The following is a 27717-nucleotide window of genomic DNA, read 5'->3' as shown; positions in this document are numbered from 1 at the left end:
AGAACACTGCATGTCAATGACTTAAATTAAATTAAGTTAAATTAAATTAAATTAGAAATATCCTAGCCCTTTTTTGGAGCTTATATCTGAAAACTTTTTTTTTAAAAAAGATTTTATTTATTTATTTGTCAGAGAGAGCACAAGCAGGGGGAGCAGCAGGCAGAGGGAGAAGCAGGCTCCCCTCTGAGCAAGGAGCCCCATGTGGGACTTGATGCCAGGATCCTGGGATAATGACCTAAGCCAAAGGCAGACACTTAACCAACTGAGCCATCCAGGCATTCCACATCTTAAAACTTTTTTGTGCTTCAGTTTTCCACATCTATAAAATGGGATTATAGTAGTACCTACCTCATAGGACTGTTGTATTACATAAGTTAATATACGTAAAGAACATTCTGTACAACAATTATATTATTATTGTTACTACTGCTCTTACTACTACTGTTTTGTGCCAGTAGGTAATCCCATTATCTACTAACTGAGTTCAGTAGTTCTAGTCTAGATTTCCAGCCCCACCCTTGCTGTCTGTACTTGGCACTCTTGTCATTTCTGCCTCTATGCTTCTTCAGTTGACCCTCCTGATCTCTGGGTTCAATAAGCCTATTATATGAAATCCCTTCCCTGACGTAGAGTTACCTTACCTGGGAGATAGTTGGGTGGCTATCTTTCTCCTGTCTTTGAAATATAGTAAAAGTTTTTCATTTTTGAAAGAGAGGCGATGAGGAACAAAAGTCATCTATGATCCAAGGTCTTTGCCTGTATACTTTCCGAAGGTTGTGGGGGGTTGGCCAGGCCTAGGACAGAGTGAGAGAGGACTGTGTTAATTTAAGCTAGCCATCACTAAAACTAGACCTGTAGCAGGTCCTACAGAAGAAAGCTCAGTGTTCCAGCTTGGGTAAATTTCCATTGTTTAGCAACACCCAAAGGCAATTGGGAAGAAAACTCCACCCCCTCCACACACTCCCCAAGGATAAGGATCTTACCTCTGTCTCAGAAATCCAGAGCTCTAACTTTCATTGTGCCTCCAAAGTCCTTCCAAGCAATACCTGCTCAGCCCAGCAGAAGTCACTACCCTACCCAGAGATCAAGCTATGTAAAGATAGGTAGACACAAAGAAAGTCTCATTACTGTCTCTGGCTTGGCACCAACACAATAACCAGATTCTGAGTGGCGCATGGTTCGGATTTCAGCCCTAGACCCAGCTGGCCGCCCCTTCACCACCATCCTCAGCTTGCCTGATTCCTCCTTCCTGGCTGGTCCTCAGGTCCACTCTTGCTTGGTCCCACATCAAACTGCTCTTACTCTCAAGTCTCCACTACCTGGAATCAATGATTTTAGCCTTCCCTGTGCTGCTCCACATACCGCCCCCCTTTTTTTTCCCTGGAAGACACACAATACTAATGTTCAGGGAAAGCCTATGCTGACCCTCTAACTCTCTTTCTCCCCCTCCAGAATTTAGACCGCTGACGGCAGCCCCAACTAACTCCACCCACTATGGCGTTTTTCTTCAGCTTCCCGGTCCCTTGAGTTTTTTCTCTTAGTTTTCTTTACATTTTTTTGGAAATTTAATGTATAATAATAATTGTTCCGACCAAACGGTGGTTGGAGAGAAGGCTGACTCGCTGTTGGACCCCACGGATGGAGGATCCCGGCGGAACGCTGAGTCTGCACGCGGGCTCCCCCTACAGCCTGTCTAGTGCCCTGCACTTGGTGGGGACACAGCATGACAGTTAACCTTGGGTGACCCAGGCTTCCCTCCTCACAGTTCCCCTGAAAGCCCGAGCGGCGTGACTGGCAGGCGAGTCAGCACCAGGTCAGAAGCGGCAAAGGAAACACCGACTTGGGCAAGACCTGGCAGCTGCGAGCGTTCTGAGGCGCCAGGTCTCTTTTCAACGCCACATCCTCCCGAACCCGCTCCTGCATCACCATCTTTCTGCCTCCAGGGACGGAATTGAAAAGACAGGTTCTGGAATACAACAGAGTAAAATCTTTTAGGTATTGTTGCCACTGTTGGAGGAAGCTTGGGTTTGAGAATAGAATTCTCCTTTTTTTTTTTTTAAGGAGAAAACAGGGATTTATTTTAAAACAAACAGTAAAAAATATCAAATTATTTAACATAATTGCTCAAAGGCACTAACAGAAAAAAATTGTAATTATGTAGGATCTGTAGTTAAAAATGCTGATTTTACCTCTAGTCCTTTTTTTCCCTGTTGCATAAAAATATGCATAACATAAAGCTTACCATTTTAACCATTTTTTAAAAAAGATTTTATTTATTTATTTGACAGACGGAGATCACGAGTAGGCAGAGAAGCAGGCAGAGAGAGGAGGAAGCAGGCTCCCCGCTGAGCAGAGAGCCAGATGCGGGACTCGATCCCAGGACCCTGGGATCATGACCTGAGCCGAAGGCAGAGGCTTTAACCCACTGAGCCACCCAGGCACCCCATTTTAACCATTTTTAAGTGTACAATTCAGTGGAATTAAGCCACAACATTCACAGTTTTGTACCACTACAATCATTCCCCATTTCCAGAACTTTTCATCATCCTAAATTCTGTACCCATTAAACTGTAACTCTGCATTCCTCCCTCTCCCAACCCTTGGACCTCTACACTACTTTCTTTCCATGAATTTTCCTATTCTAGGTACCATATATAAGTGGAATCATGCAGTATTTGTCCTTCTGTGTCTGGCTCATTTCATTTACCATGCTGTTTTTGAGAAGGGGATTCTTGTGCACTCTTCTACTTGCCCTCATCTTCATCACCCCGGTCTCAAAAAATTAAAGCTGATTTTGGAGCTATTGGTAGAGCCATGGGGAAGAAGGGAGGTATCTGTCTATGAAGATGATGGGTAGAAGCAAAACAAGTCTGTAAAGAGTAAACTCCCTTAGGGTTCTGAATTCACACATCTTGAGTACTGGGAGAGCCCCGGTCGAGAGAGAAGACAAGGCAAGAGAATGTCATTCCACAGAGATACCAAGTCAGTTCACAGAGATACCAAGCAATTCAAATAAGAAGATGGCAGCTTATCTCCCTCAGATGCTGAGGGTTCTCTGCACTAGAGGGTGAGTCCCCTGAGCTCTAGTCTCCTTAGGCAGCTGATAAAGATGTAGAGACAAAATAGAGGAATGAAAATGCTCAAGTGAGTCCTGCCTCCTAGCTTTCAAATTGTTCCTCTCCCAATTCATTCCCACCTTTTAAAAATTCATGGAGTAGCAGATGAAAGGGAACAGTTTGGAGTAGGAAGAAGTAATATGTGGGAGGGGAATGAGAAAGAGAAGATGTGAGAAAATCTATGCTCTTGACTCCCTGGCATCTTCTGTCCTGACCCATCAAGATATGGTGGGAGGACACCATTGGCAAGCGTGTGGAGGGCTAGAAAAATTGATATTTAGGCCAAACTCTTCCACTTATTTGGCACTTATTTGTTAGTTTTCTATGAATAAACTAACTGTAGATCATTTTATCTTGTTATAGGGAGGCTTGTTGTTCTGGAGCCTGGAAGTCTAATATTGAGGTGAGAGCAGGGCCACACTCCCTCTGAGGCTCTGGGGAAGGATCGGTGTCAAGTCTTTCTTTTAGCTTCTGGTTGTTCATTGGCCCCTGGCTGCATGACTCCAGTGTTCCCATGGTGTCCTTTCTGTGTATCTGTCCTTTCACAGGCATTCTTCTATTAGGACACCTGTCATATTGGAGTAGGGGAAAACCATACTCCAGGATAACTCAACTTTAACTGAATTAATTACATCGGCGATGACCCTATCTCCACAAACAGTCACATCATATGGTACTGGGGGTGAAGACTCCATCACAAGAATTTTGGGGGGACAAAGTTCAACCCATAGCAAGACTGAGTCCATTGTTTTAACTAGGACCTCTTCTACTGTAACCTCTTAGCATTGGGGCTGGAGAGAGATAACCAGGCCCTTCCTGGCCACATCCCAAGAAGAGAGCATATTCCACTCTATACTTCCTGTCTGGTCCCTAAGATGAGTTCCTACCCTGCTTCTTGGGCAGGGACTCTAGAGCAGCAAGGCAGTAATTGGCTCTCACAAACATGCCATTTCTCCTTTCACCCTCACTTGCAAGTGCTTCTTGGTAGACCACTCCATTGGGCCAGCACTACTTCGTCCTGCTCATCATGTTCTTACAAGTGCTTTTAGAATTCATTTTAGGTTCATCCTGTCTCTATCTGGAATTTCTAGGCCCCAGTAAGGAGGAGATCAGGAGCTGTCCAGGATCCATCTGATAAACAGCCTTCAACTTAACTGATTGCCTCCTGCAAACACCTTGACTCTCCTATGACATCCAGAATACATCAGTGGGATAGAGAAAGAGGTCATAGGCCAATCACTGGGCATGCCCTGCCAATAAGGCTTTGCTGGGCAGCCAGAGGGCAGCATTTGGTCACCAAGTATCTGGAAGGAAAGAATCCCCAAGAGGGGGCAAAAGCCCTGGAAATGGAGATGGGACTGGAACCAGCAAGGACCATTAAAGTGAGTCTCCTCCTTAAAAATCATTCCCAGGGGGCACCTGGGTGGCTCAGTGGGTTAAGCCTTTGCCTTCGCATCCAGTCATGATCTCAGGGTCCTGGGATCAAGCTCCACATCTGGGATCTCTGCTCAGCAGGGAGCCTGCTTCCCCCCTCTCTCTCTGCCTGCCTCTCTGCCTACTTGTTATCTCTCTCTGTCAAATAAATAATAAATTAAAAAAAATCATTCCGAGGACTTCAAAACCTTCTCAGATACAATCAGCTCTGTCTGAACCCAAGAGGGAGTTTAGAGGAGAGACTCCCTCTAAGCTTTACTTTGTAGGAACAGAAAATCTCTTGGCAGAGAAAAGACAATCAAGTTAGATAAAAGGGGGAAAAAAAAGCTTCCCAAGGAGCTAGATAACAGTTTCTGTAGGAGGAAAGCAGAGAATTGCCACAGTGGCTTGTAACAGTGACTCATCTTTCCAGATTTTTGTTTCTAGGACCAAAATAAAAAGGATCATTTGGTGGAGAAAATAAAAGACGGGTGAGCAAGCGGACGAGTGAGCAAGAGGCCTAGAGAAATAAAAAAAGAATGGGCAGATAAGGTGAATGTTATTAAATGGAACAAGTTTTTGACAATGACCTCAACCTTTGGGTGGGGTGGAATGGACTCCAAGAGTCTTCCGAAACAATGATTCATGAATAAAAATTAATTGATAGAGGGATGCCTGGGTGGCTCAGTTGGCTAAGCGTCTGCCTTTGGTTTGTCTTATGATCCTGGGGTCCTGTATAGGGTTCCCAGCTCAGCGGAGAGTCTGCTTCTCCCTCTCCCTTTGCCTACCCCCTTGCTCATACTCTCTCTTTCTCTCAAATAAACAAATAAAATCTTAAAAAAAAAAAAAGATTAACTGAGAGAAGGATTAAGAGTTTGAGTTTAGGTGTCAAACAGACCTGGGTTGAAATCCTGTCCTCCTGAGCCTCAAGTTTATTGTCTATATAATGGAAACATTTCCTCCCTGGGATTCTTAAAGCAATTTCATGAGATTCTATGATAATATATTCAAAATATCCAGTACGATACCTGCTGCATTGTAGAGACTGAATAAAAGGTAGTGTTTATACCTTGCTTACACGCCAATAGAAGGAAACATGAAGCTTCCTTATTATCAAACATGAGGAACACGTGGATTACGCAGGCACACCTGAGTAAATGAGTAAATACCGACATAAATAAGTCTTGCAAACATGAAGCAGTAGACAATAAAACCTTTTTTAAAAAAATTTATTTATTTATTTGATAGACAGAGATCACAAGCAGGTAGAGAAGCAGGCAGAGAGAGAGGGAAGCAGGCTCCCTCCTGAGCAGAGAGCCCGATGTGAGGCTCGATCCCAGGACCCTGAGATCATGACCTGAGCCGAAGGCAGAGGCTTAACCCACTGAGCCACCCAGATGCCCCCCCAAAAAACCTTTTGCAGCAAAGTCTTTTGCAATTTTTCCCAGGCTAATGGCGTACAGTCACGTGGGACTCACTCCCATTCCTTCTTCCTCACCTAGGGCAATTCTGATCTAGAAGTTGGAAGGTGTAACTATCAATCATGTTGTTACTGAGGAGAAGCAATCTGCTTTCTTCCCAGGGTGCACTCGAGGTTGTGTTGGCCAGTGGACAAGACTGGCGGGACCAAGTCCTGCAGAGTAGCCACACTGGGTGATTAGATGTTGATGTCCCTGACTGAGTGATTAGAATTGAACTTCTGGGCTCTTCTCTAGCGTTATACAACCAACACTCCCTGTGGGGTGCTGACCCTTAAAAAACACTCTTCCTATGGAGGCTGAGGGCAGGAGGGAGGTGAGGGTCCCTGTGAGCACCCAAGCACTTCCAGGTTGCCTTGCTGGGGAAAAGTTCATCATCAGTACCGCCGACCTCCTAACCAACTGCTACCCTTTTCTGTGAGCATTTATTATGCTCCTGCTATGTTTTGACTCCTTTTCCGTCTCTTGCATTTCTTGGCCCTAAAAAAAAGTTTTTACATTTTAGGTTGAAAATGTTAAGGGATTTAAAAAAAAAAATGCCTGGGGGTGGACTTTTTGTATTGGAGGCGTTTAATTCCAACGTGTTTATTTTTAGTTTGGGGAAAGAGATAAAGTCATTTAGGAATGTCAAGGAGTCCTAAGTAAGAGAAAAGATGAATGGGGGGAAGAGAAGAAGAGAAATGAATGACTAGGGAAGACTGGGCAGCAGTTAACACTAGGGTAACAACAGATTTTCCCATTGGTCTGTCATGGCTTGGAAGAAGAAATTGGTCTCACATCTTAGAGAAGAGCGGGCTGGAAATCTAACTTCACTGGAATTCCATGGGTAGTAACTCCTGAGAAGAGAAACCATTTGCCTTCCAGGGGAACTCAAACAATAAGATGTAAAGGTCTAAAGTACAGTTAAAATGCAGACACCCTCATGTTTGCCCCTAAATCCGGGAATCCAGAGTTCAGAAGAGTTAATCACCTTGTCCTGGCCACAAGGGCTAGATGGGAATGGAAAAGTTTGTTTGTTTGGCTCTCATAGTGAGATAGGTGGAGAGCCACAGGCTCAAGTAGAACTTGGTTTGGAGGAGAGGTCTGAGATGGGGAGAGTTTTACAGAGTTTGGGTCCCAAATGATTAAGTTGGACCAGGCTGCTTGAAGAATAAAGAGTTTCACTCTTCTAGGGTGATAGGAGTTTTATTTTATCAGTTGGTTTACAATTAAGAATTTCTAAGTTCTGGGAGCAGGAGAATATTTCCAGAATTAGGTCCCTTCTCACCCTCCTACCTCATTTTGGATTAGGATAGCATGTCAATGGCTACAATCCCAAAAGATGAGTTGAGGGAAGACAAGTGAAATGATGTCACAGTACCTCCTGGGATTGTTACTATTAATATGACTGGTAAAATAATAACACTCCTACAAGATAGTACAGGAGAATATCTTTATGACCAAATGCCAGATACACATATGTAAAAATGCTAACCCATGAGGCATCTGGGTGGCTCAGTCATTAAGCGTCTGCCTTTGGCTCAGGTCATGATCCCGGGATCCTGGGATCGAGCCCCGAGTTGGGCTCCCTGCTCTGTGGGAAGCCTGCTTCTCCCTCTCCCACTCCCCCAGCTTGTGTTCCCCCTCTTGCTGTGTCTCTCTGTCAAATAAATAAATAAATAAATAAATCTTAAAAAAAAAAATGCCAATCCTCATTAAATTAGGGAAATGCAAATTAAGACCATAATAAGATACTACTGTATAGGAGTCTAAGTTGGTACAACGCTCTAGAAAAGCTTAGCATTATTCACCTAAGTTAAAGATATTCACAACATATGACCCCCGATTTTTCCCTAAAGAAATTCATGTGCATGAGTGTTTATTTATAATATCTGAAAATTGCATACAACACTGCTCCAGACACTGTTACTGTGGTTTTTTTTTTTAAGATTTTATTATTTATTTGACAGACAGAGATCACAAGTAGGCAGAGAGGCAGGCAGAGAGAGAGAGGGGGAAGCAGGCTCCCCACTGAGCAGAGAGCCCGATGTGGGCTCCATCCCAGGACCCTGGGACCATGACCTGAGCCGAAGGCAGAGGCTTTAACCCACTGAGCCATCCAGGTGCCCCTGTTACTGTGTTTTAAACCACTCCAAACACAGAGGCATAAAACTACCACCATTTTGTTATGCTTAAGGATTCTGTGAGTCCGGAGTTCAGAAAGAAAGGGTCTAGAGGTGATAGCTCTGTAATGCGGCTTCTGCTGGGAGGCTTAAAGGCTGTGACTCAGTGGTGAGGGCCTGGACTCATTTAAAGGCTTTTTTACTCATGCATCTGGCTGTTGATTACAGCTACTGGCAGGAATTCCTCTGGAGCTATTGGCCAAAAACACATGAATGCAGCCTCTCTCTGCAGTTGCTTGGCCTTTGCCACAGCATGGTGGCTGGGTTCCCAATGCAAGCATCCCAAAAGAACAAGGTAGCAAATATCCAAGGCATATTTTATGAAGTGACTTAAGAAATCATTTTCACTGTAGTCTGTTGGCAGAGGGTGAGCAAAGGCCCACTCAGATTCAAAGGGAGAGACATAGACTCCATGTCTTACTGGGAAGAAGGTCAAGTCACTTTGTAGGAAGAACACATACGTTGAGAGATATGGCTGTGGCCATCTTTGGAAAGTACAACCTGCCACAAACCAAATACCCATCCAAGTAGAATGGATAAATATATTGTGGTATAGTCACTACAATGGAATATTATACAACAATGAAGATGAACACACAACAGCTACATGAAACGACATATAGAGTCTCGCAAACGTGATGTTGAGCAAAAGAAGCCACGGGAAGGAATATTTATTGTTTAACTTCAGTCATAAATTTTTTTTTCTGCAGTCATAAATTTTTAAAAACACAAAGAATTATAGCGTTTTGAGATACATACTTAGAACAATAATTAGGAAAGCGGGTTTTGGGGATGCTCCTGTCATTTTCTTGACTTGGGTGGTAATTATACTGGTGTTCACTTTGTGATAAATCACTAAATTGTACATTGTTTGGGGCATCTTCCTGGTGTCTTATAGTTCACAATAAAATAAGAAAATGATTTTTATGATCATATAATGATTCTTTCAAAATAAGAAATTAATCTCTTGCTCTGAGAACTAGGTTTAGTTGAAAAAGAATTCGCTATGAACTTTAGACAGTAGCTAGCAAACTGACAGATCATTAAGCTCTGTTAAAAATTCTGTTGGGTTGGGGCACCTGGGTGGCTCAGTGGGTTAAGCCGCTGCCTTCGGCTCAGGTCATGATCTCAGGGTCCTGGGATCGAGTCCCACATCGGGCTCTCTGCTCGGCGAGAAGCCTGCTTCCCTCTCTCTCTGCCTGCCTCTCCGTCTACTTGTGATCTCTGTCAAATAAATAAATAAAATCTTAAAAAAAAAAAAATTCTGTTGGGTTATTTTTGATGCTGATATTTCTTCTTACCTTGTTATAATCAATATGCAGAATTCTTTCACATCTTGGTTTTTATATTGCACCATAAAGACAGTTTACACACATGTCATTTTTTTTAAAAGATTTTATTTTTTTATTTGACAGAGAGAGATATCACAAGTAGGCAGAGAGGTAGGCAGAGAGAGAGAGAGGGAAGCAGGCTCCATGCTGAGCAGAGAGCCCGATGCGGGACTCGATCCCAGGACCCCAAGATCATGACCTGAGCCAAAGGCAGCGGCTTAACCCACTGAGCCACCCAGGTGCCCCCACACATGTCATTTTTAATAACTACCTAAGTATTTCATTGTGTTTACATACCACACATTTCTTAGTTATTTTCATATCTTTGGGACTGTGAGTGACTTCAAATGTTCAAGATCACCACCACCACCACCATCATCATCATTATCATTCTCACCAAACTTACTTTTTTAAAAGATTTTATTTATTTATTTGACAGAGAGAGATAGCAAGAGAGAGAACACAAGCAGGGGGAGTGGGAGAGGGAGAAGCAGGCTCCCAGTGGAGCAGGGAGCCCGATGTGGGGCTGGATCCCGGGACCCTCTGATCATGACCTGAACCGAAGGCAGCTGCTTAACGACTGAGCCACTCAGGCGCCCCTTCACTAAATTTATTAAGAGCTCCCTAGATCCCAGGCACTGTGAGTAGAACTTCTCATTCATTATCTCATCTACTATCAGGACAACCTAATGAGATGAGTTCTATTTTTATTCCTATCTTACAGATAAGGAAACTGAGACTTGGAGAGATTAAGTAACTTGCAAGTTTTGCAAAGTATACATTTCACAAACAGCTCATATTCTGACAATCCCAGTACCCTTACTCCCTGCCCCTCTGTCAGAACACTTGCTTTGGACTCCTCCCAACCTGACCTGAGACATTTTTTTTTTCCTGGGGATTTTCCACAGTGGAATTGCCAAGTGGAAAGTCTTAAGCAATTTTAGAAGGCTTGTATACATCCAGATTATTCTCTATACACTTTGAACCAATTTACAATGAGATTGGGTAGGATTTAGTGAAGGGTCAGAGTCAATTTTTATGTCAAATTTAGGGAATCCAATTGTACAACCTCTCCATACATCTTCCCTCAGCAAAATGGTATGTGCTAGCGAATGCCTTAATATTATTTTCACTTGACCCACTTAGAATATTATAGGTCTCATTTTCCCTTTCTTAAATGTTTTGCTTGACTCTCAGTACCTGGAAAGAAAGAATTAGTTACATTTGCCCTCTTTTTTTCAAGCATATTTTTTTCTTTATAATGATTGCAGTGTCCTATCAAACTCTCACTGAATTACTATCCAATAGTATTCCTTTAGATTATATGTGAACTTTTTAAAAAGATTTTTATTTATTTATTTATTTATTTGACAGAGATCACAAGTAGGCAGACAGGCAGACAGAGAGAGAGGGGGAAGCAGGCTCCCTGCTGAGCAGAGAGCCCGATGCGGGGCTCGATCCCAGGACCCTGGGATCATGACCTGAGCCGAAAGCAGAGGCTTTAATCCATTGAGCCACCCAGGCGCCCCTATATATGAACTTTTTATAAGAAAGAGCCACACTTCTGCATGTTTTTCAAAACTCTCCTAAAAACATCACCTGTTATCTTACCCACTGATTACTCTTTAGATAAGAGTCATGTAATAAAAACCTTCCAGAATTCAGTGTCAAGGGAAAATTTGTCTCTTCCCATAAAATGGTGCACTTCCTTTAATCAGACAGGGAGACGTATATAACCTTAATGTGTCTTTTTTATTTTTGCCTTGGTTGCAAATACCTCTAATCCAAATTTAAATTTCAGCCATCATAATCATTCCATCCTAATTTTCTGATACTAAAATGGAAGCTCCAAGAAGGCAGAGAGTTTTTCCATTTTGTTTCTTGTTGCAGAGACAGAGCTCCAGACAGAAAAACTGCTTAAAAGCCTTGTATTGAGAAAGATGCTTAAAAAAAAAAAAAAAAAAAGGTGTGTAAACATCACAGAACTCAGTGGTCGTTTAGCCTGTCTGAATTGCAGCATAAAGCAACATCCTGTCCTCTGAAGTACTCATAAGAGAGCAAACTCTATTAGTTGCTCTCTGCTGAGCAACAATTCTAATTTTAGAATTATCTTGCCTTTTCATAAAATCATATCATATTGGAATTTATGCCACTGTTGAATACGTGAAACAAAGACTTGGGTAATGAGAAAACAGAGGTGATTTTCTGACATCAGAGTGTTTCTGTGGCATTTATGTGGAATGTGGCTGAAGTAGGATGTACTTTTCGTGAAATAGCTGTCCTTTGAGTGAACTAAGCTGGAGGAGATCCAGAAAAGGGCACCTGATAAAAATGCCCATTCATGGGGCACCTGGGTGGCTCAGTGGGTTAAAGCCTCTGCCTTCGGCTCGGGTCATGATCCCAGGTGGGATCGAGCCCCGTGTCGGGCTCTCTGCTCAGCAGGGAGCCTGCCTCCTCCTCTCTCTCTGCCTGCTTCTCTGCCTGCTTGTGATCTCTGTCTGTCAAATAAATAAATAACATCTTTAAAAAAATGCCCATTCGTCCTGGAGTTCACCTTGAGCAGACCCCGACCATGAGACCCTTCAAGCTGCCACCTGAACCCTGTCCTCTTGCCCCAGCCCCACCCTGCTCTTTCATCCCCAGCAGAGACCCCTGGACTCTGGTCCCTTAATGCTGGCAGCTCCAACCCCGCACATTCCAGCTACCCTGTCTCTGTTCCCCAAGCCCAGGGCCCAGTCCCCTACTCCTCTTCTTGGCCCCACATTTCCCACCATCACCTCTCATCCCGATCCTAACCTCTTGCCATTCTTCCTCTTGATCGCTCAGGCTCCTCTACGCTAACAGCTGACACTGGCTGTCCTGGTGGGGACATGCCAACCCATTGGAGAGTCCTGGCTGGGTTTGGATCAGCTGCTGGCTATTCCAGGCCACAGACTCTCCGGAAAGGGCCTCATCTTTAGTCCTGGGGTCATGGCTCCCACAGGGACTCATCCCATGTTCTGACTCCTAAGTTCTCCTAACTTCGTGTGCAAGATTGAGAATGTCCAACGTGACCATCTCATCGTCCTTCTTCTCTTCCACAAAATGTCTCTGCATCATTCCATGATCCGTCTCCCTTTGCTCTTGACTGTAAAGGACAGGTCTGTTGGAGTCCCTGCTGATGCCTAGAAGAGCTGCAACCAGCCTGGGCCCTTGGGTGACTATGTGACTAGGCTGTTCTGTAAGAGAGGGTTATACCTCTGTGTTACTCAAGTCACCAAACAATTGTGAGTTCTTCTGTTTCCACAACTGGTCTACCCTAAGACAAGGGGCAAACAGAAGTTAATGCATATGTGGTGGCCAGGGCTCCAGAAGAGGTGGGGACACAGGCAGTCGGGGCAGGACTTAAATAAAATGCACGCCTCAGGGGCACCTGGGTGGCTCAGTGGGTTAAGCTTCTGCCTTTGGCTCAGGTCATGATCTCAGGGTCCTGGGATCGAGCCCTGCATGGGGCTCTCTGCTCAGTGGGGAGCCTGTTTCGCCTTCTATCTCTGCCTGCCTCTCTGCCTATTTGGGATCTCTCTCTCTGTCAAAATAAATGAATAAAATCTTAAAAAAAAATTCACGCCTCAGATGAACTATCTTGTGTCTAGAGCTGTCCAGTGATGACAACCCCCACTATAATCCCTGCTTCTGCCTGAAATACCCAGACATTCTCAGTTTCAATTTCCAGAAAACACGAAAAAATATGTGATGGAAATAAGAGACGAAAAGAGAAAAGTAAGTCAGTCATCTCAGTCATTCAAACAAACTGACTACTTCAGTTTTATTCAAAACACACTTACGGAGTGCTTATCCTTTACAAGGCAGGGCGGGGCCTACAGGGAACACAAAAACCAACGAGACTCATAGGAGCCTGTTACAAGCTCCCAGGCCAGCTCAACTGTGGCACAAATAACTCTGACAAAGGAAGAGTATAGCACAGAAATCGGGGAAGGTGGAACCCACGGGGCCTGGGATACAGAGGAGGCGGAAGTCACTTCTAATTGCAGGTGTCTCAGAAGATTTTGTAGGAAAAGTGGTAACTGCACCGAATAGAAGGGCAATCTGAGTGGAGGGAATTGGGCCCTGGGTACAATCAGACTGAGGTTTCTGGTACAGTAAGAGCTGCTGGGACTGCAGTGAGCCACACAGGGCAATGCAACACGTGCTTCTGGCCTGCAGTAGATGGAAGGCTTTTCCACAGGCAGAGAAGGCAGAGCAGTGGAGGGAATCCATGATCCCTCCACTCCACAGAGGCAGGGCCTTTTGTAGAGGAGGTGATAGGGAGGGCTAAAGTCAAGAGACAGCTCAGATGGAATAGAGGCTTACTGCTTTGGGTTTTTTTAGTCTAGAAAGAAGGAGGGGACGGTATTCTCCCTTGAGAAAGGGAATGGGGCTTAGAAATAGGCCAGAGCTCCAGGAAGGGCTGACCAGGGCCAGAGGCAAAGAAGATGCCCGGTGCTCAGGCCGCCCCAGCACCCATGCCGGAATCCTTCTCCCTTGACAACCAAAAGGACTTCTCAGCCTTCCTTGCAACAGGGGGAGGCCTAGGTCAGGGACTTCTGGGAAGGCTTTTGCTTTCCTGATAAAAATGGGCAGATATTTCTGGTACTGGTCTCTTTCCTCTTTCTTGCCTTTTTCTTACAGTTTCTGGAGCTGAAGCAGTTATTTTGCAACCACAAGGGAAAAGCTAAGAGGATTACGGAGATGCCCACCCTGAAATGGTTAAGCTTCTGAACAAATGCCTCCAACCTCTTGATCTGTGAAAGAAAAATATATACTTAGCCTATGGGACACGTAGTTTGCTATTCCTTGCTCAAACGTTCCTAACTCTCGAGTTTGCTAGCCAGCGACTTCAGGATTGCAGGGATAGAGAAAAAGGAATCCTTCTGTTCCATCCTAGCTTGATCGTCTCACTTTGCAGAGAGCAGACTGCGATTCAGAGCAACAAGCTATCTTATGATAAAGAAGGCACACTGGCTGGAGCTGTCCTTATGTCTTTTTTCTTAGAGGTTCAATTATGGCAGGGAGGGTCCAAGGTGACAAAACATGATGGTGGTTAAAATGATGGCTATAGCAGGAGAAAAATCAATATACAATTATCTAAGGCTAGTGAGAACCTAGAGGCACTGATGAACAGCGTTTGGGAGAATGGAATAAAGGTTGGTCTAACCCTCAGATGACAACAGGACAGGGTATAAAGTCCATTCATTAACTAAAAGTTTTGAAACCATTGCCCAAATAATCATATAGTTGCATAAATGCATATGACACCTTTATAAATCCTTTATGTTGATGTACTATGTAGAGAGGGCAATGGGAAGAATACATTATCTTTCTTAGGTTGATATGAATTTTGTTCTAAGGTTCATAAGATTTGAGAAACAATGTCTAACTCTCAAGCACAGGATAAATTGTTTCTTTTCTTTCTTTTTTTTCCAAGAGGATTTAAGTTCTTCTTTTAATGTTATATACTTATTTGTTGTTTTTTTTAAATGATGCCTAATGTTGTCATGCATTTTAATCAATTTTGGAATACATGAGGAATAATACACGAGGAATATAGAAAGCACTTAATTTAAAATTTACGTAGAAAATGATGGTATCAGATATTCAAGTTTAATGAAGATTCAAGTTTAATCACTTAGACTGGTGCTGTGTAATACGTTAGTCACTAGCCTCATGGGGTGGTTTAAACTTAAATTAGTTAAAATTAAGTAACATGAAAAATTCAGTCCCTCAGTTGCACTAGCCAAATTTCAAGGGCTCATCGGTCACAGGTAGCTGGTGGCAATTGGGTTGGGCAGAGCATACGTGGAGAAGTCCATCGTCACGGAAAGTTCTTCTGACCAGGGCTGATCTGGACAACTTGGGTTTGTGAGGCTTTTCTCTTAAGTAAATGTACAGTGAAACTTTGTATTAGTCAGTGTGGATGGCCATTACAACATACTACACAGGGGCTGGCTTAAAAAACAGAAATGTGTTCTCAGAGCCCTGGACGTTAGAAGTCCAAGATCAAGTTGTCAGAGTGGTTCTGGGGAGAACTCTCTTGTTGGCTTGCAGATGGTCATCTTCTCACTGTGTCCTCACGTGGCCTTTCCTCTGCGCATCTGCAGGGAGAAAGAGAAAGAGACCTGGTCTCTTCCTCAAGGACCCAACCCTGTGAGGGAAGGGTCTTACTCTTACAACCTCATTTAGCTTTCATTTTTTCCACAAAGGCCCTGTCTCCAAATACAGTCACACTTTGGGCTTCAACATATGAATCTGGGGAAGACACAATTCAGTCCACAACAAACTCAAAAAAGGAGGAGGAGAAAAAGGAAGAGAAGTAGGAAAAGTAGGTCAGGGCCAGATGGTAAGGGCCTTGTGTCCTACTCGGTGGAGTTGAAACCATCCTGAAACAGAAAGTGAGCCACTGCAGTGTTGAGGAGGGATTCTGTGTGATGAGATTTGCAGTTTAGAAAGAACACCAGGTTATCAGTGTGGGGGTGATGGGTTGAAATTGGAGGTGGGTCAATAAGAACGGAGGCAGGAGTTACTCTAGCGGTGAGTTTTCTCCCCAAAGGAAGCTTACTGAGAGTTGAAAACTCTTCCTTTGTCCAGCCTCTAGATCCTACATGTGCTGGTCTCCAGCTGGTCTCCAGGGCCTGTCTGGCCACCTTAAAAGCAGGCTAGTCAAATAGTTATGAGCAGACTATGGTCAGAAAGTTCTGGGCTCCAATTTTGACCCCATCCCTTATTAGCTCTTGACCTAGAGTTGCCTGCTTACCTCTTCTAAGCATTACTGTCCTTTGTAGAAAGAGAATGATTATATCCATTTCATAGGGCTGGTCTATGGATTAAATCATGTAATGCAGAGAAAAGCATTTAGCATAAAGTCTGTTTGGTGTATATGTTTAGTGTTCTATGTATTTTGGTTATTATTACTACTGGGGATATAGTTCTTAAATTTGCTCTCAAAGTGGGGCACCTGGGTGGCTCAGTTGATTAAACCTCTGCCTTCTACTCAGGTCATGATCTCAGGGTCCAGGGATAGAGCCCCAGGTAGAGTTCCCTGGTCAGTGGGGAGTCTGCTTCTCCCACTCCCTCTGCCCCGCTGCTATGTCCCACCCTTGTGCTCTGACCCTCTCTTGCTCTCCCAAATAAATAAATAAAATCTTTTTAAAAAAATTGCTCTGAGGGCACCTGGGTGAGTCAGCCAGTGAAGGGTCTGCCTTCGACCCAGATCATGATCCCAGAGTCCTGGCATTGAGCCCCTTGTCAGGCTCCCTGCTCCCTGCTCAGTGGGGAGTCTGCTTCTTCCTCTCCCTCTGCTCCTCCCCCAACTCACGCTCTCTCTCAAATAAAGAAATAGTCTTAAAAATAAAGAAAAATTTCTCTCAAAGGAGTTCAGGAAGCAAAGTCTTTTGTTTGTTTGTTTAAATGAATCTTGTCCATCTCTAGAGTGTGTGTGTGTGTATGTGTGTGTGTGTGTGTGTGTGTGTGTGTGTGTGTGTGTGTTCTCCACCACACAGAAGGAGTCACCTTTAAGGACCTGAAGTCTCTCTTTCTCTCTCTTTTTTGTAAGCAGCTCCACTTATTTGAGTAAATAGCTTGTAAATAAATCATTGGTAAACATTACAAAATTAAATATATTTTCAAAATCTTGCCAGTATACATAAAAGTCACAAACATAGATCCTTTAAAAAATAAAATATATTCAGGGCACCCTTGATATAAAACGCCTGAGCCCTGTATGAGGACCACCTAGAAGCATCTTACAGCAGGTGTGTTTTCTGTGCCGACGTGGCAGTGAGGGCTGCTGGAGGGAAAGAAATTTGTACTCTGGCTTTTTACCCCATCCACACGCATCTGAATTTTGATCCTTCTCCAAGGAGCTGCTTTATAACTGAGAGACAGCTTAGGCACTTCTAGGCCTGGCTCCAAGCAAGGGATTGGGGTGTACAATTAGGACCAGGAGCTAGAGTTCTTATTGCATTCCACTGACAGAAACCAGCGATGCAATCTCTTCCATGTTTCCAAACCAGCAAATGCTCCTGTATTAGCTTTCTTGAGAGGAAGTGAGGCTTTCTCACCTCTATACCTGCTCAACGCTCAGTTCACCCCTCTGGTCTGATGCTGCCTGGGCACAGAAGTGACCTGAATCTACTTCTAAGGAAGATCAAAGTCTCTTTCTTTCCTATAAAAGCAAATTGATCATGACCTTTAGAGTCACAAGAACTGGTGTCAAATCCTTTGTCTGCCACTTATTAGCTCTGTGACCTTCAACAAACATCCTACATGAGTGTCCAGCTCCTTATAGGTAAAATGTGTATGATAATGCTTTTCTCTCATTCATTTATTAACCAATATTGACTGACCAGCTATCTGTACTAGACATTGGGCTGGGAATTCCACTGTAAATAAATCAGACTGAGTCTCATGGAATTTTAGAGGACAAAGAGACAATTATGTTCCCATCCGACAAGTGCGTTGATAGACCAAAAATAGGAGGAAAAAAGAAGTAAACCTGTCATTCTTCTCAATGCCTTTCAGGGGAGGCACTGTGATTTCTAAGTGGGAAATTAAAGGATGGAGAAGTGGTAGCCCTGTGAAGTGAGTGGGGGTGGAGAGGAGGGCAGAGGGCTGGAAAGAGTGATGGGGCAGACAGGAAAGTATGCAAAAATGCCTGAAGGCAAAGGAGGGCTTCCTAGAGAGAACAAAACCAAGTTCACTTGGCTTGTGTAGCTGTTTGACAGTAGAACTATGAGAGGAGATCTGGTGTGAAGAAATCATAGGAGGGAATTGAGGAGAAGAGAAAGGAGCATAAGAAAAGTCACTTTGGGGGGTGCCTGGGTGGCTCAGTGGGTTAAAGCCTCTGCCTTCGGCTCAGGTCAGGATCCCAGGGTCCTGGGATGGAGCCCTGCATCGGGCTTTCTGCTCGGCAGGGAGCCTGCTTCCTCCTCTCTCTCTGCCTGCCTCTCTGCCTCCTTGTGATTTCTGTCTGTCAAATAAATAAATAAATCTTAAAAAAAAAAAAAAAAAGTCACTTTGGGGCTCCTGGGTGGCTCAATTGGTTAAGTGTCTGACTCTTTGATTTTGGCTTGGGTTATGATTTCAGGGTTGTGGGGTCCAGCCAGGAATCAAGCTCTGCATCAAGGCTGTATTGGGCTCTGTGCTCAGCAAGGAGTTTGCTTCTCTCCCTTGTATGTGTGTGCTCCCTCTCTCTCAAATTTAAAAAAAAAAAAAAAAAAAATCTTAAAAAAAATGTCACTTTGGCTGCAGCAGGAAGAATGAATAGGGTGTGGGTAAGGAAGACTGCTATTGGGGAGCTCTATTATAAGCCTGTCTAGCAGTCCAAATAAAAAATATGCCAATATGCCAAGTTTAAGCAATAGATTTTTAATAATAACCTTGAAGCATTTAACACATAGATGATTCAGACAATGTTCTATGTGTGTAACATATACTAATTCATGTAACCCTCAAGACCAGAACAACCCTAGGAGGTAGGTTCTATTATCATCTTTATTTTACAGAAGATACAGTCATCAAATAGAGATACTATAAAACTTGGTGGTCAGTTTCCAGGGCACGTGTGATTGATTATGCCCCTGTGGATCTAACAGATTTCAGAGGTTGACTAAGAAGTGGGAAAGTGATGATCTCCAGATTTCTGGTTTGCAGTTGGGTAACTTTTGGTGTCATTATTTGGGTTGTGACGCATACTAGGGAAGAGCGGGTTTGGGAGGAAAGATCCTGAGTTCCTTGTGAGACATGTTGAATTTCAACTCCCAAGATGACAGCCATGGGCAGAGATCCAGAGTATTGCTGAACACAGGATTTGGAGCTCAAGAGAGATCTTAACAGGAGTTATATGCCTATATTTGGGAATCTTTAGCATGCAGTCAGGGGAGTGGCAAAGATGTCTTAGGAAGAATGTTTCCAATTAGAAAGGAAGATGCCTTGAGAAGAAGCCAGAGGAACATCCATATTAAGAGTAAGCAAAAGAGGAGTCATTCACAACGGAGATAAGGAGGAACAGCTAGATAGATGGAAAGAATACGAGGAATGTGGGAAGGAAAAATGCATTTCAAGGAACAAATATTGTCAAATTTTATAGAGGGCTCAGCGAAGTGAGGTATGAAAATTGTTCACTGAATGTAGTGATTAGGTCAGTATTGACCTTCAAGAGAACAGTTTCAGTAGATTAATAAGAGCAATAGAGTGCAGCGTGTTGATGATTGAATGCAGGGCGAAGATGAGGGAGGCAACAAACATAAAAAATTTCACCAAGAGGGTTTGCCTGTGGGGTGGGGGGAGAAGAGCTACTAAAAGAGGGATGTGGAATAAAGGAAAGATTTATTTATTTTCACTATGGAAGAAATTTGAGAATATTTAAGTGCTAATAAGAAGAATCCAGGATTACCTGAGAAGCTATAAAAACAGGAGAGGGAATTATCTATGAGGAGAGTCCTTGGGGCACCTGGCTGGCTCAGTCGGTGGAGCTTATGAACCTTGATCCTGGGGTTGTGAGTTCAAGGCCCACTCTGGGTGTGGAGAGCACTTAAATTAAAAAAAAGAGAGAGAGAGAGACCTTGACAAGGTGAAGAGGGTAGACCAGAACGTAGATGGAGGGGTAGACTAAGCAGTAGGAGGATGTTTTTTCTTTGTAACAAGGGAGAAGATGAGGAATGAGAAGGAAGGTAAGTTTTCAGATCTGGTGTGGGAAATGAAGGGCGTTCTTGATGCTTTAATTATCTCTCCCAGGTAGAAGGCTTATCACTATATGAGAGTGTAGGAGCCAGTGGAATTGGAGTTAAAAGGAAAAGAGGTTTAAAACAGACTGGTTTTTATTTTACTATATACCAATGGAAGACAACAGGGATGAGGATACTGAGAGGAGGGGGCAAAAATGACAGAGGCTAACCAAGGATCCAGGAGAAAGAGGAAGGGAACTGATTATAAACATAGAGAGGTTAAGGGACTTTGAATTCTACAGAAGCTAAAGAATGGTGTGTGAATGGCAGACTCTAAGATGATTGCCAGTGATCCTGCCTCCTGGTATTCATGCCTTTGTGTAAGCCTCTCCCCTTGAGGGTGGGCACAACGGAGAGACTTTTCTAATGAATAGCAACTTTTCTAATGAATAGCATATGGCCAAAGTGATGGGATGTTACTTCTGAGATTAGGTTCAGAAGGACTGGTTTGCTTGTCCTCTCTTGCTCTCTCATTTGTCCCCTCTGACAGAAGCCATCTACCATGTGAGTTGGCCCATGCAGAGACCCACTAGCAAGGAACGGACGCCTTCAGTCCAAAGCTCCTGAAGAACTGAATCCTGCCAGTGATGACATGAGTAAGCTTGGAAGCAGATCCTCCCGGTCAGATAACAGACCTTCATGACACCACAGCTGCCACGGATGCCTTGATGATAGCCTTGTGAGAGATCTTGAGGTAAAGGCTCTCAGCTAAGCCATACCGATTTAAATTAATTCTCCTCATCTGTAAAATAGGGATAACTATTGTATGGATTTAATATTTTTACTGAGGATGGAATGAAATCCTGGCACACAACAGTTAACCCATATAGTCCACATCAACATTTGGCTAGCATTAACTAAACACCTATTATATGCCAGTGCCTGGCACAAACTGTGAGATAATAAATGCTCATTGCTTAATTCTTAAATTTTGGGGTAAATTATTCTGCAGCAGTAGAAAACTATATAAGGTATAAAAGAAGTAACTGAATGAGAAGAGAGAAAGGTCAGTGATTATGACCAGAGAATGGTGGTCTGGAGTTTACAATTTCAGCTATGGAACCATTGCCATACTTCATCTGTACTGAAGAGGGTGGCTAAACTAGCACAGAGGTCAAGTTTACTGAAGATGAGGTCAAAGAGCTCAGATTCCAGGGTATTGGGCAAGCCAGGTTCATAAATGTTTAAGTCCTTCAGGGTCACTGGGTGGAGAAGTTCTCACCAGATGTTGATTTCAAACAATGACAAGGTGGCAGTTGAGGCAAAGAAGACAACCACCTTAATGAGATAGTGGTATAAATCGGGTGGAATGAACCTTCACAAAGTTGTTGTTTTAAGAGAGTGGCAAATTAATGGGATGCCAGGGACAGCATTAAGGACCTAGGCAGATGCTGATCCCCAAAACTTGACCCTGGAATATGTAAAGTGTGGAAGCATAGACAGCCTCTTCTCAAGAGCTACAGGGGAAGTGGTGTCTGCAGTGTAGAGCCAGATTTGAAGATCAAGTGGTTTAAAGTAAAGGTTCTTGGCTCCACATAGTGGGCACAGGACAAGTATTAGCTGTCTCCAAACATTCATTTAAACATTTGTATGCCCTTGCTCTGCACCGCTTCCCCAATCTCTTTATCTCAAAGAGACTAGGGCCAGGTAAACGCTGGGATGCGGTGGTTGGGGGGAGGTGTGTGGCTCATCACAAGCGGTCTAGGGACTCTCTCTTCCGGGAACAGGGAGCGTCGGTACCAAGGCTTTCCCTAACTTCATCCGCGACTAGGAAGAGCCCCAAAACGAGGGTCATTCTCCCGCATGCTAAAGCCACATCTCCCCCCAAGAGACATTTCTCCCACCAACGAACAAGAGCCTTACAAGTGCGAGACACCGGCGACACAAATACGAGCGAGACAACACACACTCCCGAAGACAGGGAGGGCGCCTGGCCGCGTTGCAGCTCAGCGCCAACAACCGTGGATTTCACGATGCTCAGACTTTTCCAAGTTCTCCCCACACTTTTAGCGGAGGTAAAATGTCGGAATTAGGTGTGCAGCTGGTACGGAGATCCCTTCACGTCTTAGCCTTCATGGCTCCGGATTCCCCAATCTGCACTCCCTAATCCGGGGGCGCCCTTCAGGAACGCTGCAGTCCACGTGGGCTCCCCCGGGGCCCGCGGGGCGGAGCGCAATAGGCGGGGCCAGAACGGAGGGCGAGGCTGGCCCCGCCCTCGGGGCTCCCATGGCCCCCCGCGCCCCGCGGCCAGATGCTGACGTGTCCCTTCCTTCCCACTACACCTCCCGACACTACCTACTACGGCTGCCCCGGAAGTCCCGCCCCATACTTAGCCCGTCACTGCAAATCAGCTCTTTCAGCGCTTCCTGGAGCTTGTCTCCCAGTTTTTGACTAAAGGGCGGGGCTCCGCGAGCAGGGTGCCTATTGGTTTGAGGTCCGGCGGGCTCTAGGCGCTAATTGGCCGGAGGGCGGTGGCGCTCTGGCACGCTTGCGCGGCGAGTAGAACGTGTGGCGGCGGCGGAGAACGCGTCTTCTCTTTCGCTCCCAGTCCCGCTGCTGCTTTCGTGAGCGCCCGGCGAGTCCGTGCCGTCCATTGCCCGAAACCCGTCGCTTGCCAGCTCACTGCAGCGGCGGCCTCCCACCAACACCGACACCCACACTGACAGCTCCAAGCCGGCCCACCGTCTTATTTGCTGCCTTTCCATCTCCACACATGGCCTCCTCCGCGCAGAGCGGCGGCACCTCCGGGGGACCCGCGGTCCCCACCGTGCAGCGGGGCATCGTCAAGATGGTGAGAGCGGGGCCAGGGACACTGACCCCACCGCCCACCTCCGGGCGGGTTTTGGCGCTGGCTCCTCTTCCCCTTCCGCTAGTCTGCATGGTCTCCCAGATCCCCTTTCCTCTCTTTCCTTACTTTTCACCCATTCTCGGAATTCCTTTCCTAGACGGTATCCAACACGGAATCCCCTTGGTACTTTGCTTCCCGGACACCTTGGCACCAGGGGTCGCAGTGATTTCCGTGGTCGCGGCACTCAGATCTGCTGTTTACCAGGACAGATCGGTGTGACTTGATCGATTAACGGAGATCATAAGTTTATATCTGCCTTCCCATCCCCCCGTTCTTCTGTCCATTTTGACATCTGCTGAGCAGTGTGCAGCTTTTCGAGATCCTGACATCCGCACTTCCCCGAAACTAAGCACATTTGGCCATCTTGAAGCTTTTCAGTTTCCACTGACGCTCACTTACTTACTACCAAGTTTTCTCGCTCTTTGGCCCTCATATTCCTTTTCTCTCCACCTCTTCTGTTAAGTGTGTAGTCCTGTAAGCTCTTTTGTTCTCCCTTTCCTTTTGGCCCTTAAATAGTAGGCCAGTAGGAATTTTAGCGATCGTTATTGTTTCCTCACCCCTTAAACATAAGGAGACTGGTTTCAAGAGGGCAGTGACTTGTCTAAGGTCATCACGTGGTGGCTTGGAACGGGGCCAGGACCGGGGCCCAAGTGTTCCGATTCCCAGTCCACGGCCCCAACACTAGATTCTGCCTGATTTTATATCCCCTCACTCCCTACATTCTTGAATTTTGAATTTAAAACCCTGCCAGACTAATTTTTAAAAAATTTTCCCTCTGGCTCCATGGAAGTTTAGTAGTATAAATTCTCTTTATCCCTTGTCACCTCTGTTCTCCCCTGAACCCTCCCAGATCTTGGAACTTGACATTTCTTGGTTGTTAACAGATTTTCCTGTTAACAGGAACATGTCCTTTCCTTCGCACTACACTTAATAGACTTTGGGACATTTCAGACCTCAATACTAACTTCCTTCTGGAACAGCAAGTATCCTTTATGACATTTTCTCTCAAAGTTCCACAGTTTTTTTTTTGCATTTGCAGGAAGTTTAAAACACATTCTGTTTTCTTGGCTCATTGTCTGTCAGGGTGAAAATGTTCTTTAGCTTGTGTGTGTGTGTAAATTTTTGAAATTTTTTTTCTCCAGCCCAATTCTCATGTATTCATTTCTTAAGTAATATTCGTCACCAGGTGAGATTCCCAGGGTTTTCAGTATTGCTTTTCTCCTTTATGCGTAAATGGAAAGTCAGAATTTATTAGAAGCTGAGGGAGAAGGGAATTTCCAAGGTCCACATATTTTTGCCTCTTTGACTCTTGATCTGTCCCATGAGTAGCTTCTCTTACGTTAGTTTTTTCATTTGCACTGATCTTTCCCTTCACCATAAGAACACAGCATCGCTTGGTGGCAAGGTGGTGGGATTGGCAGCATTGAGTGGATCTTTCTGAATTTTTTCCTTCACTAAGGCTTGAATTTTTCTTAAAGGTCCCCCTCATTTGTGGGGTAGGAATGGAATGAGGCTGGATATATTTTTGCTTGTATTAATGCTAAAGGCTTCCAGGGCATCTGGATTCTATGAGGTGGCTGTGCCCACAGATTACCCCCATGGATACTGAATATCAACAATCACTTATTTATTAAGGGTCGTGTCTTGTGTTGAGTATTTTGTTTGTATTCACTCATTTATAACACCTAACAAGTAGATAGTATTATTGGTTACAGTTTACAGATGTGTAATCTAAGGTTTAGAAAGAAAAGTTCACCCAAGGACAGGCACATTCACTGGCAGTAAGAGCCAGAGCTGGGGCTTGAACCCAGGTCTGTCTGCCACAGCATGGGCTCTTGGACATCATGCTGTGCTGCTTCTGCCTCCAGGGCATGACTTTAGTAGAGGGTGGGGCCAGTGATGCGTGACCACAAAATTGCAGGAAAGTGAAGCTGACTGTAATCAAGTTGAGGAAAGATTAGATGTTACTCCTCGTCTTATCCTGGAGCTGTTATTGCGGTGAGTGACTTCATTTGGTGCTTATGGTCATTATGTGCATAGGAGTGTGGTGTTGAAGACACATTTGAATCTGGGAGGAAGCTTTTAAAATTCAGCCCTTGTGGGGCACTGGGTTAGGGGGGTGCTCAGTCAGTTAAGCATCTGCCTTTGGCTCAGGTCATGATTCCAGGGTCCTGGGCTTGAGCCCTGCATCCAGCTCACTGCTCATTGGGAGCCTACCTCTCTCACTCCCTCTGCCTCTTCCCCAGCTTGTGCTCTCTCTCTCTCAAATAAATTAAAATCTTAAACACACACACACACACACACACACACACACTCACAAGAAAATTCAGCCATCAAAAAGTCTATTCTGCTGTTCTTTTCTGTGACCAAATTGCAGGGATGGGTGGGTGAGTTGCAGGTAGGGGTTAGGGGAGGGAAGCCAGGTGAACTGCAGGGCAACAGGCAGATCTGTGCCAGGAGCAGAAGCCTTATTTGGAATGAAAAATCGACCACTGGCAAATTGCTCTGTGTGAAGCTCTTCTGCTAAGCGAAGTTGTATTTTCCTGGAGAGTAATCATTTCCAGTGGTTCTAGGAACTGCTTCGTAAGAACTCTACAAATGAAAATGGAGTTCTGTGACAGGAAACTGTGAAGGAAATAGTCTTGTGAATTGGAAAATAGTTACTGCCTTTAGGGAGAGGGGTAGAACCTGGAACACTGACTAATCATTCTTGTGCTTTTCAGGGGAGCCCTCCATAATTGTCTGGACTCAGGCTGAGCTGCCGATCTGAAACGGTATAGGGATGAGCTCTGCTGCAGTGAAGAGGAATCGTCCTTCCTCTTTTTGGGGGGCAAAAATCGGGTTATAGAGCCATGGAAGGTGCAAGTTTCTTCTAGTCTCTACCTTCTAATTCTAGTAAGTCCTGTGTTCTTTTTAAGGTTAAAGAAGAAAGAACTCAGAAATCAAGTTGTAGGGCGCCTGGGTGGCTCAGTTGGTTAAGCAACTGCCTTCCTCTCAGGTCATGAGCCTGGAGTCCCAGGATCAAGTCCCACATCAGGCTCCCAGCCCCACGGGGGGTCTGCTTCTCCCTCTGACCTTCTTCCCCTCATGCTCTCTCACTCACTCACTCTCTCTCTCTCAAATAAATAAATAAAATCTTAAAAAAAAAAAAAAAAAAGAAATCAAGTTGTAAAAAGCCTTTGCATTTGACCAGTTTAAAAAAAATGATGGTGACGATAGAGACTGTGTCTGCTTTTGAGAGTGGGAGCAAAGGGACAGAAACAGAGTTGGTTCTGGAATGTGTTTAAGGAGGAAGTGGGCAGTAAGTTGACATAAGCATTTTGGAGCTGTTCTGTTACTGCAAAGGCAGTGAGGATGATGGAAAAACTGAAGGTGGATTTATATTTCCTGAGTTGGGATGAGACTGGCAAGTGTGTGGGCAGAGAAAATATAACCTGGAAAAGTGAATGTCCCCGTCAAATCAGATACTATTTTCTCAAAACCCTGAAAGATTCTAACTCTGGATTTTTTTGAATAATTTGCTAGACTTTCTTTAGCTGCAATAGATTATTATCAGCACATGTTAAATAGATGTGACTGCGAGAAGTCTTGGGGTACTTGGTGTAAAATTTGGTTGCTCCACTTAGCCCCTACTTAGAGATGGCTGTTTTCTCCAGTCTTACACACCTGATTCACTTTCTGCTTTGGGGCTTGAGCCCTTTTCTCTGTCTTTTCACTCTAACGTTCCCATTCTAACTCCGTGTGTTTGCGTGTCTTCTCAAGCAGGAGTCACATGGGTTGCTTTTAGGACAGCAGAATGAGTCTGCCACAGTTCTTGAATCTTTTGTGCTTATCAGAAGCAGCTGATGGAAGCAGCATATCTTACCCTGCTTATGGTGTGAAAGGCCAAAGGGAGGACAATGCCAAATCTCTGTTCATTTTCACCCTGCTCCATTTACTTGCCTAAAGGAGAAAGGAATTGCTCTGCCAGTCTTTGGTTTTAGGCTAAGAACCATGATTCTCGCTGGGTGACTAAGGCAGAGGGGCATCAAAAGGAGGAGATGGCCACAGTTTCCTCCTTCACCAGGAATTGTGCTGCCAGGTTGTTCTAAAGTGGAATGTAGACTTCCTGGTGAATAGCTTAGTGGAAATTTTAACAGTATGCAGCTTATAGGAAATGATATCTGTAATTTACATTATTATAGCTAGCTGTCTTAACTTTCTGAACTAAGAAGTATGTGTCTTTCCAGAGTGTAGTGGGGACAAAGAGTAGTAGTCCATTGATCTGCTGCTTCCTACGTGCACTGAGCTCATGCAGACTGAAAGAAAAAAACATCTTTCCTAACCTACTTAAGTACTCTTACTCTACTACTCAGGGACAAGGTGGCTGAATAACAGTATTTTAGTAGAGCCATTTGCAAAGAACTAGGTAGAATAGGATGGAAGGCTTTTCCCTGTAGTCTTAAAATTGCCCACTTCTCAGCAGGTGAGCATAGTAGCTTTCAGTCAAGATTGTAAGTAAAGGAGCACTAAGTTTCTACTGTATCTTAAATGTTTTCTGTCATTTTTTTCCTGTATGTAAAGAAAGCATCCAGGTGGCTCTAGTCATGCTAACAGTGGCTGCTGCCAT

General features: G+C 44.5%; 1 protein-coding gene across 1 annotated transcript in view; it reads left to right on the top strand.

The window, feature by feature from the left end:
* The first annotated feature begins 22739 nt into the window (after window positions 1-22739).
* Window positions 22740-27717, top strand: part of LOC111152030 (staphylococcal nuclease and tudor domain containing 1) — a 413353-nt gene continuing 408375 nt past the window's right edge. The window contains exon 1 of the mRNA XM_022510305.1: window positions 22740-23051. Within this exon, the coding sequence (XP_022366013.1) occupies window positions 22974-23051 (78 nt within the window). The 5' untranslated portion in view covers window positions 22740-22973. The remainder of the gene's footprint in view (window positions 23052-27717) is intronic.

The sequence above is a fragment of the Enhydra lutris genome, unplaced genomic scaffold (genome assembly GCF_002288905.1).
Source record: "Enhydra lutris kenyoni isolate GAN:26980312 unplaced genomic scaffold, ASM228890v2 scaffoldscaffold27, whole genome shotgun sequence".
NCBI classification, from domain to species: Eukaryota; Metazoa; Chordata; class Mammalia; order Carnivora; family Mustelidae; genus Enhydra; species Enhydra lutris.
The sequence above is the reverse complement of the archived record's forward strand: the minus strand, read 5'-3'. Positions and strand labels throughout refer to the sequence as shown.